We start from the raw sequence: 16203 nt of genomic DNA, 5'->3' as shown, positions 1-16203 counted from the left end.
TAACGTGAGAGCGTTTTTTATTGGTCTGAATAACTAAGATATATAAAGTCAGTGAAGTTGATCTTAAAAAAGTTCACAAGGCAATGTTTACGAATATCAGTATCAGAATATTGAATTTTATTTCATGCTGACTGATTAAACTGTTCTTCTTTCCAGAAAGGAAATTATCTGTGCGCTCAACTCACACAATTTCGAGTTATCTATCCCTGATACAGTTAATGTGAGTTGTGCTATAATTTGTGAAGCCATTTCCATAGCATATATAAAAGGAAAATTTTATACTAGTCTAGCTTTACCAGCCTAACATTAGTGGAAACATGTTTCAACAATCAGTTTACACAAATTCGGCGAGTCGTATTATTCTTTCGTGTTCATTTCGATCTGATTATACAATTTTCAAGGTTAAATTTCAAGAATACTGTCAAAGGCTACTGCAGTCGAAATATAGCAATAACAGCATGCAGTGAATCAATGGAAAATTATAAAAAATACTTGATTTTCTTTCGTAATAGCATAAATAATAATAACAATGTCATTGGTTAATGTACAGTTTAAAGTTTAAATAAATTTAAACATAAATGACTTTAAAAAGAACTTTAAAATATTCGAAGGTAAAAAATTGTAAACTTTACTCCGTGTGGCGTTGAAATTTCAGTTTCATAATAAGGCAGTTTGATCCGAGAGAAAATTATGCAAATATCGTCCTATCAAAATGGCTCGGAATTGGATAAAACAAAAAATTGAAGGACCTCAAGGGGATGAAAAGTTTTCCGATCAGTACTCCAAATTGATATTGTTTGCGGACAATTTGAAAGAGATGATCGAACTGGTAAAAGGTGTTGTGCAAAATTCAAAAAAGCATCGTAAAAATCCGCACATGCTACCATCGCTGACAGACGATGAAATTTTCAAACTTTCGAAATCGTTGAAACAACTGTCCTCAACAATGAAACATGATGGTGCAAAAAATAGTGTCGATAAAGCCCACGAGATGTTTGCCGAATTGTCCGAGCAAAATCTGAATTATTTGAAGCAAGTTTCCATCAAGGCGTAAGCTTTTTCAATTTATCATATTTTTTCTTGCTTTTTCATCCTCTTCTTCCACCCCCACTTTTGTGTAGAATTGTCAAAATGGAAAACTATTTTGATGATCATCTGCCGCTGATCAAAAACGTCAAAACAAAGGTCGACGTGCTGTTCAGCAGTTACAACAGGGAGAATGACAAATACGAAGCGCTGAAGTTGAAATTCGAACAAGCGACTGAAGGCGGAAAACTGGTGAAAGCGGATGCCAAAATGAAAGAAGTCGAACGACGGCTCAAGCAAGTGAAGGAAACTTACCACAAAGAACTGCAAAAAAGTTATGAACTGCTGGACAATTTTTCAAACTATGAAAATGAAGTGATGGAGGCACTTCGGATGCTCATCAAATACAGGCTAGAGTTCCACGAGAATGCCTTGAAAATTTTTAAACAACAGTAACTCAATCATAATTATCCATTGTACTTAATTTTTTTTAATTTACTGTGATGCTTAAGTGTTTTTTCAGTTTTAACTGATAAATGATAAATGTATTAATCGGTTGTTGTTAACATTCAAATAAAATTATAATATGTTATGTCCGTGTTTAAAAAATTATTCTTTGTTCAATATTCAACAACAACAACAACAACAATTTGCTTATTCAAAATCACCAAAATTCAAAATTCATCAAAATATTTAATACATTCCTTGCGTTCTTTATACTAAACCCATACTGTTTTCGAAAAATAAACTGATAAATATTTAATCAAACATATTTCATTGGATACGTGCTGTGTTTGGGAAACTTGTATATTTCATAATACTCTTCCGGCCACCAGTCTGGTGAAGGCTTAAACAACTGCGGCTTGTCAAATTGCATTTCTTCCGGAGTAGAAATGCCAAGTTCGTTCAAAACTGGTCGAAGCTGAAAAATCAAATTGTAAATAAAAAATATACGTATCAACAACTTAATGAAAAATGCAAAGAAAACGGTTAGAAAACATAATTTATACGATCTATTGATCACAAAGTAATAACACAAAATAAACTATCTGCAGTTATGCATGTATGTTTTTGACATTTTTTAATAATCTTCCAAATTACGCAAAAATATTATTTCATTTGTCAACATTCATTAAAATTTGTCATACTTTAAGAAAAAGAAAATTTTTTTTATACAGAATACAACAATTTCAAACTGCATAAAATCTATCTGCATCATCAAACATTATCTAATAACTTGAATAATATTAAAGCATAGTTCTAAAACGTATTACAACGAACTACTTTATAATTAACAGAAATAATTACTGAAATCAACTGAATTTCACAAGGTAATCATTTATTTCTAAATCTTACTTCAAAATCAGCAAAACACTTTAATTACAAAACATGCAATTTTCATCAAAATCAAAAAGAAATTAACATCAAATTTTAATAATAAAATCACTTAATTTAATCATCATCATCAAAATTATTCATAAAAACACATCTGTCAGTATTAACCGCTGTTTTATATATTCCATCTGTCAAATATTGCATTAGCATATGTTCTTCTCAATGCGAATTCTTACCTCCTGTATAATGTACGGGTATATTTTGGAAGCATGCCGACCGCATTTCAATTTTATCGCTTCCAAAAACCTCACAGCTAAGGCATAATCATTCACACGACGACAAGCACGAAGCGCTGCTGCTGCTACGGTAGGCTCTGGCACAATATCATGGCAGTGAAGCTCATACAGTCCTAAATAAAGCGACATTTGAAAATAGCTTTTGCAATAATTTCATATCACCAACCTTGACCGACGTGAATGCACTTTCATTAACATATTAAAATTAATAATCAACTTATCATAAAACCATAAATTTACAAATTGCCAACGGCCACTGTAAAATAATATCACTATCATTTTATCGTTAAACAAACAAAAAAATATTTTACGAATAAAATTACTTAATTCTAATATTTTACAAATGTTACATATTTGAGTAGAAATCTTCATAAAAATTTAAAAAGTGCTTAAATTCAAACCAAATTTCTTTAGTATTAATTAAAGTTCAACTTTACTGCTAACTTTCACTAAAATTGATCACAGATGCTATAGAAAAAATGTAGTTTTAAAACAAAAAACAGTTGTCATTTTACTAAATACAACAAATAAAACTGAAAACTAGTAAACGTTTTTACGTAGGAAAAAAATAATACACATATCAGTTAAACAGATAAAACATAATATAAGATTTTTATCGTTAATAGGATTAAATCGGACTCGTTTTGCCTAAATTTCTCTCCAATAACAAAAACATTAGATTGCAGATCAAAAAAGCAGATCAATGCTTAAAAAAGTGAAACATACCTTTGCGAACAAGCCATCCATCGATATCTGGTTGATTGAAAAAATCGATAAATCTTTTATCAAACTGTTCAGGTGTTTCTTCAGCAGTATGGCTAGAGAATTTACGCCAGGATGACAAAAGTTGCGTACGTGACAAAACGCTAGAAATTTGCTTAATGCAATCTGTGACTGGTAGACGGAACATGACTATACCTTAAAAAATGACAAAAATTACAAAACAACAAAAATATGCTGTAAAATTTCAATAAGAATCAATGCACTCATAAAAACTATATATAAAGACATGGGATAATAAATAATACTCAAGTACAAATTACACAACATCCTAAAAACAACCTTCATTTTTTAAAATTATTATAACCATTAATTTTATTTGTTAATTTTATTTTAAAAAAAAATTTTTATTTTAAAAATTCATCAAAAACAAAATAATCAGATAATTTTTTGGCAAATATTGATAGACAGCAAACGAATGAAATGCTTTTTATTTACTAAAACAGAACTCGATTTAAATATTTTTTCTTTATTAATGTTTCATCTATTTTGTAGGATTAAAGAAGACTGTAGATTGAAAAAACTTACCGTATACCAAAAAAGTTAGTATTAAGAGGAACGAACGGAATTGTATTTTTAGTTTAAAAGGCGTTTTTTTGTGTTCTTTTTGTTTATGTTTCAATAGTTATTGCACATTTTTTAATTTAAGAAAGCATTTAAATCATCGAATTAAAAAATGTTTCACTTTTTATATTATAACAATTCTAATAACACTATACAATGTACAGTTGCATTTACTGCTGTACAATATTTATGTTACATCGATATTGTTTAAGCAGTTCAGAGCAATTTGTTATCATGTGTTCCCCAGAACCTGGTAACTATAGCACATGCGTTGAAGAGCCGTTGCTGATTTTCACGTAAAAACAGCAAAATTATTTTAAATTTTGTACATGACATTGTACTCAATTTTCAAAAATAGGTTGCTAATTAATTACAATTATATGTTGAAAACTGTTGAAAAATTCGACACACAATTAATTAACTTAAACATTAATAACATACTAATGCAAGAAAAAGATGCAAATTTTTTTTATCAATGATAAAATCTTCGTGAAATTGAGTAGCAAGAACTCAATGGAAAATCAATTTTATTTCTAAAAACAGCACTAAAGAAAATATCACCGAAAAAAATATTTACTCCTCCATTGGAACTTTTTTACGCTTGTACTTCATAAAAATATATTTATTTGGAGCAATATTAGCCCGACAAACAGGGCAATTGCGTATTTCATTCTTAAGAGTTCGTTCAATGCATTGCTTACAAAACACGTGCCCACAATAAGTGGTGACCATAGGTTTCCTTGCTTGGACTTGCTCTCGCAATGAAGTCATGCAAACAGTACACGTATAAATTTCACCGGAAATAATTTTATCTGAACTTTCACTAGTTTGGGCATCACTTGAAACTTCATCGGTTTTTTTTACCTTCTTTGGTGGCATTTTAATGTAGCAACCAGTAATAAACTGCAACAGTCTCCACTGAAGCTAATCTCCGTATTTTGGTAATTTGAAACAATGCTAAAAACAAATATATAATAATATTCATAGACTTAAAGTCTTATTCAAAAAACAAATAATTTATAACTTGATATAATATAAACTGACATGTTACTTTTCACTCGATATTTTCTTCATTAAATGCAGTGAGTATGCAGAAGAAAAGGAAATCACCGCAATGAATTCTGCATTCATATAAATCTTAAAAACAGAAAAAAAACTAAACCTTCCTTAAACAACTGCTTATCAGTAAAACTAAATATCAAAATTAAAATATCTGGTGCATAAATAAGATATTGCTTTCACAAATTATTTTAAGTTAATAAAGTTCTTTTAAAACAATGCATTTAAAAATTCAAATATGAAAATAAATTAAATTATTATAAAACTGAATTCTCTATACAACTTTTTTAAATAAAAATAACAAAATCTGTAATATTATGATAAAAAATAATCTTCCCTCTGTTTTACAGTTGGAGTAATTTTACAGGATGAAATTTAGCTTTCAAGTTAACTTCAAAATTTCATCATCAAACATTTTCAATAAATGCTTTTTCATTTATAATTAAAACAATGATTTGCGTTAATTTAAATAAAGCAATTAATAATTAATAATTCAAGTTCTTTGTATATTCCTTGTTTTTTCTGATTAATTCATTAAAAATGATTTCAAATGTTAGCGTTAATGTATTACTTAACGTTACATACTGTACTTTAATAAAACAAACTTTTATAAAATAAAATGCAATATTATTTTATAAATATACATCACAATTTTATGTGTAAATTGAATCAGCCAGTTTTCAGATATTTTGCTTATATAAAGTAATCTTGTCAAATATGTCTATCTAAATAAGCAGATTCAAATAAATGTAATAGTGCAATGAGCAGCTGAATAAATTAAACAGAAAAGTAATTGCAATTTGATATGATTTAATTGTTTGCAATGGAATTTGTGACAACTGTTGCACTTCTTGATGACAATACTAAAAAATTGAAATATCATAGAAATATATATTTAATGCCTATTTTTTCAAAGTGCTGTAATGTGATTTTAGGCTTGATATATTTTTGAAAATTCTAATATTAAAAGCTTACATAATGAAATTACGAATATGTTATAAATATAAATCACTGAAATGAAATACAATTATGAATGGGTTTATAGAAGCAAGATACTTAATTAAAATATGTCAAAAAGATGTGCTTGCTAGTCGAACAGTTGGTAATCATTTTCAGCTGTTTTTTATCAGTTCATTTGGATAACAACTGCTTCGGATAAATATTTTAATTTAGCAAAGATAAATTTAGTCATCCAGTTGGCAGTTGAAAAGTTTCACATTTACTCTATTTCAGTTTCATTAAAACTGAAATAAAAATGAAATACTTTAGAATAGTCATATAAATATTAAACAAATTATTTATTCATTTTAACGTAATGCTGTTTTTATTTTGTTCATAATCTCATTTAAAATCATTGTTTTGAAGCATAAGTTGTAACATCGCATTGATACAAGTTATCTCTATAAAAAAATGACTTCCTATCAAACGTAAAAATACATATAATGTTGCATAATTTGCAATTGTAAAAAAATTTCTTAAACTACTGATATATCAGTTGTTAATGTTATTATTGGTTATATTAATTTAATGTATCAAAAATAATGTTGATGTTTGGAGTGTAACAATTTGGCATCCGCTTTGCTTGCTTTGGTGTGCTCACATTTGAAATTATGTCAATTACAACCTGCGTTTCAAAATTGCTACAGTAAAACCAATTGGAGTTGATTCAGCATGGCCAATCGAATCAGCTTGCTATGTTCGCGCGTCTTTAAATGATTCATCACTGTGTATTTGTGGAATAGTAAGGTCCTCATTACATATATATTAAAATTGTAAATTTTTCATGAGCAAATTTTTTTTGTATTTCTTTGACAGTCATCTTTTCTGTGCTCATCTCCACCTGAAGTATTTAACGTATCGCGTCTTTCGAACACTCCAACAGAATGTGTCATTAGTGTTGATTGGAACTTTTTTCTCGATTTAAATTGATGGTGTTGATCACCATTTGTTATATTATCTTTATCCGTGAGCGAATGGAAAGCATAAAACTGCAATTTCGCTTTCCGTTCTTCATCAAGTAGCTGGATTGCTAGTTTTTTTTGAATTTTTCTCTCATTGTGTTGAAATAATGACCAGTTTTGTTTTATTGAATTCGACTTTACTAACATATTGTAGGAGACACATCTCCAGTAGATGTGAAGCGCTAGCGGAAATAATTTCGCCCTTTGCCGTCTGTGCCGTGAGTGTCCTGGCTCTTGGCCGCCCAGCTTTTTTTATTCAAGCACGTTTTCGATGCGAATCGTATTCGACGCTTCGCTTCGGCTTTGGCAATTCGTGCTCTGTCTGCTCATCTCTTCCGGCATCTCTGCTCTGCCCCAATGGAACGAAAGTGAGTTTTATTATTTTTTGTTTATTCAGTTTTTTCTGTTTGTATTCCTCACTTGCTTCTTCGGCGCACGTGTGGTGGTGGTGGTGACTGCCCACAGAGAAGCGTTGACCTCGACAGTGCATGTAGTCCACATACATGTATCTATATAGCAGCACATGTGCTGCGAGATGTCAGCGTGTTGTGGTGGACAAGAAGTGTCAGATTTTCTGCGCTTCCGGCGAGCATAAGCAAACGAACCTTTTGCCAGCTTTTTTCAGCAAAAAATGGGTCAACTCGCCATTGACCCTCTGCCTTGTTAGCTATTATTTTGCAGTTGTCATTTTTGCATTTCCATTGTCTGGGAAGAATTGCATTAATCAAGTGGATCGATCTTCTTTCGACGAAAACTTTTTCCACTTGTAAAAGAGCATTCATTCTTTTTCTTGTTTCAATTGAAAGCCATTTTCTCACTTGCTCATTTTATTGCAAACGTGTGAAAATTTTAATTCGTGCCTTAAAATCACTGCTTTTCTACGCTCAATTTCTCTGCAGCACGTTGACAAAGCGATATCGACCGGCATTTACCTGCCTGTTGGACGTTGTTTAATCTTGTCTTATAGAGCCGGTCGTTAATATTTCTATTGGGAATGGCTGCAACGTTAACGTGGCGCCTATTGTCGATTGAAAAGCAGAGCTTGTCATGTTGATGTCAAGAAGCATTGATTTTTTTTGGACACTGTCCAACAGTAGATTAATGATGACTTTGCTTTGTATGTGTACATAAATGCGTTTAAACATGCACATAAATTTGTGCATATTCGGAAGGAACAGTAGACACTTAGGGTTGATGATGATGATGAGGCGGTTCATTGTGCGCAGACATACATATCATTTAGCCGAATTTCATAGATGCATTAATTAGCTAGAAATTGATTTATATTATTCGACCGTTGTCTTTGGACCGGTCACCGAAGAGTGGACCTTTGGGTTTCGGCCAGATTTTATCGACCGCAGCATTAGTCACCCGTCGGTAATCGTGCATCCAGCTCGGTTCGCTTAATTGCGCGCCTGACCAACGCTTTTCAAGGATTCCAGACCGGCGAAGGTCGTCCGGCCGGCAGAAATTGGATTTTTGGGTCCTGCCGTGTGCTAGACGCTAAACCATCTGACATTGATCAGGCTAGTTATTCATCAAAACCCTTCTTATCCATCACTTGTGTTTCTTTCAATTTATTCACCAATACACGAAATAGAAATTTATCCATTTTATGTAGGGTTGTTTGATAGAGTTTTGGGTTTTTTTTTCAAATTTGCAGAAGCAAAATTTGAAAATTGGTATTTTGATCATTCACTTATTTATATATGCATTAGCAATTTAATGAATTGTATAACAACATTCGAACAGTTGCTTGCTGATCAACCTTTCTCCATTCTTGTGGAAAAAATTATTTCCTGACATGACCTGAATAAAAATGTCTTCTTTCCCGTTTTGCAGGTTCCTGTTCATCATCAATTTGAAACGAATAAACAGAACCTGGAGGAAATGGACCATCGAAAAATATTCCATTCTGAATACTGTAAAATAAATAGCAGTAATAATGATGCACTGTTGTTGTGCAATTGTTGCACTTGGGCATATTTTATTAATAATCATCGCTGCGTAAAGTTGACTGTAAAACGTTCTTTATTCACCTGAATTTTATTCAAACAATCAATTTTCACGGTAGATTTGTTTCAACGCATAATGCACAAATGATGAACATTAAAAATAGAAGAAAAACAAAAGAATAGTTTTCCGGATTTTTTTCTGAAATAAAATTTCCATCTAGCTTAGCATTGCGCATGAAAGAGAAGTGATACATTATAAATTCAATTGGAAGTCAATGTGTAAATGGGATTTATTTATTGCTATTAAAATTTAATGTGAAATAGAATAATGAATCAATCTTTAACGGTGGTATTTTTATTTGTAAAAAACAAAATTTTCGTTGTGTTTTGAAAAATTTATGAAAATTAAATATACATATAAAGTGTGTTGTGGTAGTTAATGACGAATTGTTGTTGTGAAGAGGAGCAGAAATTGATTGCTTTTACAGGAAATGTCCATTTGACAGACTGTTAATTGACTAGCCGAGACACCAGGACAAGCTTGAAATTGTTGAGCGTTTTTCAGTGTTTGAAATTGTTGTTAATTGGGAAATTTCAAAATTCACTTGTTTTACATTTGCTCGAACAACAAGCGATAATTTTTTTTTGTAAACAACAACATGATTATTATATTGTCACAAGTTTTGTGGGAAAAGAAAAGAGAAACTTATCGTATCGATTTTTAACATATTTTTGTTTTTATTTTTGATTGATTGTAATAATAATAATTTTAATCTTTGATCATTTATGGAGAAATTGATTAGTCGACGTTTTGTCAGCTTTTGGGGTTGGTTGATTTAATCTATTTTGCATTTGGACGTTTGGTTGGTTATTTTTCTCGCTTTCAGAATCAGATTATCTAAAGAACTTGCAATTCATTGAAAATCGATCAAAATTGCAACAACTGAGAAAAGTATAAATTTAAAATATTATTCAGATCAGATCAGATCAAAATATTTTTTGTTTTCAATAAATAAATACACACTGAATAAGCATTTCAGAAAATGAAACTATCCTTTTTTTATATTGTTTGAAAATGATGATTTTGTCTGTGATTTGAATTTTCGAAACGATAATCTTGTCTGAAAATTTTTCACGAATTTTATTCCATTTTTTTTTGAATTTTACCACGTGAAAAATGTTTTTCCTTTTAACAATTTTCAGCATCCAGTTGAATGCAGTGAAAGATTGATTATTAATTTGTTTCTTCATGAAAATGGATTCCGAATTACTGAAAAATGACACCATACTAAAATGACCAAATTTTCAATTGATCAATGTGATTGTTGGTCAATTTAAGATTTAATTATTTTACCATGTGTAATGTTGAAATGGGAAAATTTTTTGAAATTCAATACATTTTCCATGAATGCATTATGTTTTTTTCTTCTCGAAATCTATTTAATCGACATTTCACAGTTTGTAACAAATGTCTTAGGAAATGGGATACTTTGCTTGTTTTTATTTCTTATTTTTGTATTTTGCTTTTTCTTGTCAGTTTAATAACATTTTAATGGAAAATGATATATATATATTTTGGCTGTTTATGTTTTTTAGTGGAAGAGTTTTTCAAAATGGACAGCTGGAACAAGGAACTATTTGAACATCTTGTCGATGATTTCGAAATTGTATATCCAGTTCAACTGCGCGATCGAGGGCGAGTCGGCATTGACACCCAGAATTATTTGTTTGATAATTCTGTGAGGAAATTAATATTTAATTCGTTAATTTTGTTTCATATAAAATTTATATTTAGACGATTCATTTCGAACGATGCTCGTTCGTGATCAAAACAAGTTATGGTCGTTGGAGAATTCATGTTCAACTGAACGAGTAAATTTTATGCTTATTATTATTATTATTATTCGAATTATGAAATTTTTTGTTGTTGATAATTTTCAGTGTTTTAATTCAACCTGCTGCCAAGTATGTGCGTTATTTGAAGCTGGATTCACCGTCAGAAACGAGCGGTCGATCATTACCCAACTGCTATTATCACGGTCAAGTACACGGTCAGCCAAAATCGAAAGTCTCTTTGTCGACATGTTTCGGTCTGAGGTAGCACCTCTTTGGATGTTGGATTGATTTTTAAATTGTTAAGATGAAATTAATATTCATTTTAATAAGGAAAAAAGAAACAGAATATTTTCACGCTAATTTATTGTTGGATTTTGTTTCAGAGGATCGATTGTTATGGAAAATCAGACGTTCATCATAATTCCGCTTAAAGGTGGAGACCTCAGTCGGCGTCATCCTCACGTTTTTGCTCGACTGAAATGGGATGACGAAGCATCGTGCGGTAAAATATGAAAAAAAAACTTTCTTTTTTATAATTAGTTTTTTTGTTTTGAATAAAATGCTCATTCAGGAAACACCGACAACACAGAGTGGAGTAGGAAGAGGTTTCACAGAAGGAGGCCCCACAGGCGAAAACTGGTAAAAATTATATGGAATTGTGGAATTTGCGCAAAAATTGGTTATTATTATTATTCTTATTCTTCTTCTTTTTGTTCATTTCAGAGACGAGATGTTGAAAAGAAAGTGAAATATATCGAACTTGGACTGTTCGTAGATCGGAAATTAGTAAGATGTTTTTGAAAAAAAAATTAATTTGAAATTATTGATATTAAAAAAAATAATATTTATTCAGCACGACTTTTTGAACGTTGGATACAGGGAAATGACTAGTTATTTTTTGGAAGCAGTGAATGCTGTTGATTTGGTGAATTGTTTTTTTTTCTTTTTCTGATGTTATTTTATATGTAAATTTAATATATACTTTTTTGATTGCAGGCATTCCAACAGTTGAATACAAGAGTATCTTTGGTATATTTCGAAATTTGGACAACTGAAAATAAAATTGGAGTGCAGCGAGAAATTTTGCCCAGCTTGATGAATTTTATTCAATTTTCTTCTTATGAATTTTACAACGGACCCTTCGACTTGGCATTGCTTCTTACTGCAGCTGATTTGACGACGTCAGAGATGATGTCTGCTGCGGATACAGTTTGCAGTGCTCGAGCAGCTGGTATGATTAAGGTAATCTTCTATTCTGTTTAATTAATTAATTAATTAATTAACTTATTCGTCGTTGTGCGTTTCAGGTTGCCGACAAATTTCAGCCGTATTATTTGTCATTGTTAATGGCGCACGCTATTGGTCACATTTCTGGAATGAGTCACGACGACTCTGGTATAGTTATTATTATTGTTGGATTATTTCTCTTTTATTTAATAAAATATTTTAGAATTTGACTGTACAAATGGTGAAAATTTTATCGGTATCATGAACAATGTAGTCAGGTTTGTCATATATATATATGTGTGTGTGTCTATTTGTGCAGTAATTTTATGTTAAAGGAAAAAAAAATTTTTTTCAGTATGACTTCGAAAAAGAACCGTCGTGTTTATCAGTTTACTGAATGCAATAAGCATGATTATTTGGAGTTGATCCGTTCAGGCCAGGGAAGATGCTTGTTTAACTTTCCTTTACAAGTATAACATTGTTGGCATGTTTCGATTTGATTGCAAATTATACAATTCATTTCTGCATGCTGTTGCTTATAGAACAACGCTTTGACACTATGTGGAAACAAAGTGGTAGATCCAGGTGAATTTTGCGACTGTGGTTCTGTGGAAGTAAGTGCTTGTTTGCGTTTGTTGACCGAACCAACATTTGCTAATCGGTTGAGGAATTTATTATTATTATTATTTAAATTCTGATTTGCAAAACGAAATAAGGAAAAGCTGAAGTGTATTATATATGATAATTTCACAATTGTCCCGTGTATTGTGGACAAAGGGAAAAATCATCAAAAAAATTTTTTAATTGCAATATCTTATAAATGCATAATAAAGTTGGATAAGTGGAAGGTTTATTATTTTGTTTTCTCATTCCAGGAATGCGATTCAGTTGATCCATGTTGCGATGCGGTCACTTGCACACTGCGAGCCGACGCCCAGTGTGCAGAGGGTGTTTGTTGTGAAAAATGCAAAGTTTGTCACAGATTTCTCCTGCTGCTGCTCCGTTTGAAATGTTGTCAGCTTTAAAGAAAGCATTTTTGCTTTTTGTCTTTTTCAGTTTATCACCAACAGGACGTTGTGCCGGCCAAGTCGGGATGAATGCGACGTTCCGGAATATTGTTCCGGCTTGTCTGGAAATGTGAGTTTGCTTTACGGCTTCGACGAATTGGAGCTTGGTGGTGGTTTGTTTGTTGTTGATTTTGAGCATATTTTTTTTTTCCAGTGCCCCTCGGATTCGTACAAGCCAAACGGCGCTGCTTGTGGTATCAATCGACTCGGCATATGTTACGGGGGCCAGTGTCGTCAGTCGGACAGCGAATGCCAGAGAATTTGGGGACCGAGTGAGATTGGATATTTAATTTTCCACTGTCTGATTGATGTCAGATATTTGCTTATTGTGATGTTTCCAATTGTGTTCAGATGCTTCTGCTGCGGATCCGGCCTGTTTCAAGAAATTCAACACTCTCGGCATTGACTTTGGCCACTGTGGTGTCAATGAAAACAACAAGCCATTGCCTTGTGCTGAAAAGTGGGTTTGCTTGTTCTTCGTATATTTGATATTGCTTGATTGTCTACATGTATTTTTTTGCCATTTCAATTTAGCAATGCAATGTGTGGTTTGTTATTTTGTAAAGGTGGTCAGGAGGTACCGAATTTTTCTCTGTATTTCAAAACCGAGTTCACTGAAAACGGTAGCGTCTATGAGTGCAAGTGAGGAGGAGTCTTAATTTAATATCTTATGTTGTTGTAATCTCTGTACATTGTAGAGTTTTCATTGACAACAAGTCGCCGGTGAATTACAGTTTAATTCCTGACGGAAGTCGATGCGGCAAATCTGAGGTGATTGAGAGAATTTAATTTATTAATTAATATTATTCGTTTGAAACTTTCTTTTGCACCTAATTTTGACTCTCCTCTTTTCATCCAGGCATGCATTTCGCAAAACTGCGTCCCGTTGCGAAGCATTTATCAACACGTCGATTGCCCTACAACAAATACAGCTTTGTTCTGCTCTGGTCACGGGGTATGTTGTTAGCTTTGTTTAAACAACGACAAACTCGACCTTTTTGCTTGTTGTAATAATTAATCCTTTGGTACACTTTCGATTGCAGATATGCACGAATTTGAATATTTGTCACTGCGATGCCGGATGGACTGGGCGTGATTGCAGCGTGAAAGCAAATTTCACTTTTGAAATGCTCTCCATTGGAGAAAGTGCCGTTTCGGAGCATGGAGGATCATCATTTTACGGCGATTCGGAAATGCCAGTTGCAGTATCATTTCCGGACACTTTTCCAAGCGGTGGTATGTAGCATTTTTTGAAATATTTTTTTGAATCCTTTTTGTTGAACATTTTTTTAGTCGGCGATATATTTCAGATTCTTCCAAATTGGACACCTATGCTATGTTGATCATTTTGGGATGTGTTGCGATCGGTATGATTCTGATGTTAGCTCTGCTGTTGTTGTGTTACAGGTAGGGGAAACGAGCACTTGAAATTTTGGACAGTTTTATTTTTCATTTTATAAACTGACTTTATTTTAAAAATATTTATTTCAGAAGAAGAGCGAATTTTTCAAAAAAAGCCAAAACTCCCACATCGGAGAAATGTGATTTTGAAAAGGAGAGTAATTCTTCCACAGAAACTGGTCAACGCAGTATACGATTTGGTCCATCGCGTACTTACAAGTAGTTTGTATTCTTTTTTAATTTACATTTTAATTATGTGATGGATATTATGTTTTTGTTTGTTTTATTATTCAGATGTGCAGATGAGGTGATGACTACGAACAAGCGTCGGACGTTGGATCAGATTCGTGAATGCGATGAACGTGAATCGTTGTCGGCAAAGTCAAGAGAAAGTGCCAATTCCGCAGAAAGAGTCACTTTGACGATGAACAGACTGCCAAGTCGGGGCATATTGAAAAATGGTCCTCAGAGTTTCACTTGCGAACGGACGGCGCCGGAATGGCGTGCCTTGTTAGCGGCTAACAGACCTTGCGATGCTGGCTACGACAGTGAGCCGCCGTATCAGCAGTCGTCGACTTTTGGTCGATACGTGGGTGTGAACGGCGGCGGCTGTTGGACCGCCAGCGACGATGGGCGGTGTCCATTGCAGACGCCGAACAGCGCCCGGCTGACCCGTGGGGGCCTTTACGAGTCGTTCAACAGCAAGCAGCCGAGACTCAACCAAACTACCGCCGCCATAGTGAGCCCGTACATGTACGTGCGGAATCGAAGTTTGCTGAAAGCGTCTCCGGCTGCTCTGGACAGCTTTTCCAACGCCAACAACAACGGTTGCTGTTCCCCGTCGAGAAGCCGTGGCGCCGATTTGGCCGCCTACGCGGTCTCGCCCGCGGACAAGCAGCAGCTGTCCCAGACCCGCTGCAGCACCAGTCCCTGCAACAGCACTTGCTCGTCGTCCAGAGGTGCAACGATGCAGCAGCCGAAGCCGCTGAAGTTGACCAACATCGAGCTGCTTTTGAAGCAACTCGACGGCGCCGCCGTCCTCGCAGAACCGTCCGAAGATCCAAGTCTGCCGTCCCGTCGGCTGAGCTGAGCTCGAGAGGATGAAGCTGACCAGCTGAGAAACCAAAAAAAAATGCTGCGGTTGCGACCGCAAACTTTGCCGACTGTTGTTTTGCATATTTACTTTTCCCTCCCTTCCTCCATTTGCATAGAAGCAACTAAAATTTCGACATCAGTCAGTCGAATCGTCCGGCTGTGGATGGCCATCACTGCCGGCATCACTGGCGACAACGCCCATGCCGTTTGCTGCCTCTCTGATGCTCATTCACACATCATTTATTATCCGGCTGACATTATTATACATTACGTCGACTAATTTTCTTCTTCCATTGGCTTTAAAGCATTCACTTTTCTCTGCAGTTGTTGTTTTCTGTTCTGTTTTTATTTTCATCTAATTCATGACAAGACATTCTGTGAAACTCGTGTTCAGTTTTCTGTTTGCCATGTTTCGTATATGAAAAATACTTATTTCTTCTACAATGCCAAAGACCAACTTTGCCGATTTATGCTGTTTTACATAACCTGCCTGCACATATTTTTTTATTCATCTTTTTATTACTGCTATTTTTATCTTCTTTTTTTGTTTCTCTCTTATAATATTTACCGTTTATTTTTCATCCAGTATGCTGTTGTTATC

At 33.4% G+C, this 16203-nt stretch overlaps 5 protein-coding genes across 5 annotated transcripts; 1 reads left to right on the top strand and 4 right to left on the bottom strand.

Moving 5' to 3' along the window:
• Positions 1-1789: 1789 nt before the first annotated feature.
• Positions 1790-2786, bottom strand: Tsp_01228 (cytoChrome c oxidase subunit Va superfamily). Its single transcript, XM_003376991.1, has 2 exons — positions 2598-2786; positions 1790-1948 (listed from the first exon to the last, which is right to left on the bottom strand). The coding sequence occupies exons 1-2, from the start codon at positions 2784-2786 to the stop codon at positions 1790-1792; spliced, it is 348 nt and encodes a 115-aa protein (XP_003377039.1).
• Positions 2787-4574: 1788 nt separating this feature from the next.
• Positions 4575-4880, bottom strand: Tsp_01229 (E3 ubiquitin-protein ligase). The gene has a single exon (XM_003376990.1). It carries the CDS (start codon positions 4878-4880, stop codon positions 4575-4577), a length of 306 nt encoding a protein of 101 aa, XP_003377038.1.
• Positions 4881-6841: 1961 nt separating this feature from the next.
• Positions 6842-7526, bottom strand: Tsp_01230 (conserved hypothetical protein). The gene is given in 3 exon segments (XM_003376989.1): positions 6842-7081; positions 7167-7267; positions 7286-7526. The coding sequence occupies 3 exon segments, from the start codon at positions 7524-7526 to the stop codon at positions 6842-6844; spliced, it is 582 nt and encodes a 193-aa protein (XP_003377037.1).
• A 776-nt stretch (positions 7527-8302) lies between these two features.
• Positions 8303-9005, bottom strand: Tsp_01231 (conserved hypothetical protein). The gene is made up of 2 exons (XM_003376988.1): positions 8826-9005; positions 8303-8524 (listed from the first exon to the last, which is right to left on the bottom strand). Exons 1-2 carry the CDS (start codon positions 9003-9005, stop codon positions 8303-8305), a joined length of 402 nt encoding a protein of 133 aa, XP_003377036.1.
• Positions 9006-10589: 1584 nt separating this feature from the next.
• On the top strand, positions 10590-15611 carry Tsp_01232 (putative ADAM 28). Its single transcript, XM_003376987.1, has 24 exons — positions 10590-10715; positions 10772-10848; positions 10918-11073; positions 11196-11314; positions 11384-11451; positions 11536-11598; positions 11666-11737; positions 11809-12054; positions 12120-12207; positions 12263-12317; positions 12395-12509; positions 12582-12653; positions 12915-13010; positions 13096-13227; positions 13261-13378; positions 13458-13566; positions 13641-13748; positions 13805-13877; positions 13966-14061; positions 14150-14342; positions 14417-14486; positions 14598-14726; positions 14802-15055; positions 15076-15611. The coding sequence occupies exons 1-24, from the start codon at positions 10590-10592 to the stop codon at positions 15609-15611; spliced, it is 3171 nt and encodes a 1056-aa protein (XP_003377035.1).
• The last annotated feature ends 592 nt before the right edge of the window (positions 15612-16203 follow it).

The sequence above is a fragment of the Trichinella spiralis genome (genome assembly GCF_000181795.1).
Source record: "Trichinella spiralis strain ISS 195 chromosome Unknown Scfld4, whole genome shotgun sequence".
In the NCBI taxonomy this organism is placed as follows: Eukaryota; Metazoa; Nematoda; class Enoplea; order Trichinellida; family Trichinellidae; genus Trichinella; species Trichinella spiralis.
The sequence above is the reverse complement of the archived record's forward strand: the minus strand, read 5'-3'. Positions and strand labels throughout refer to the sequence as shown.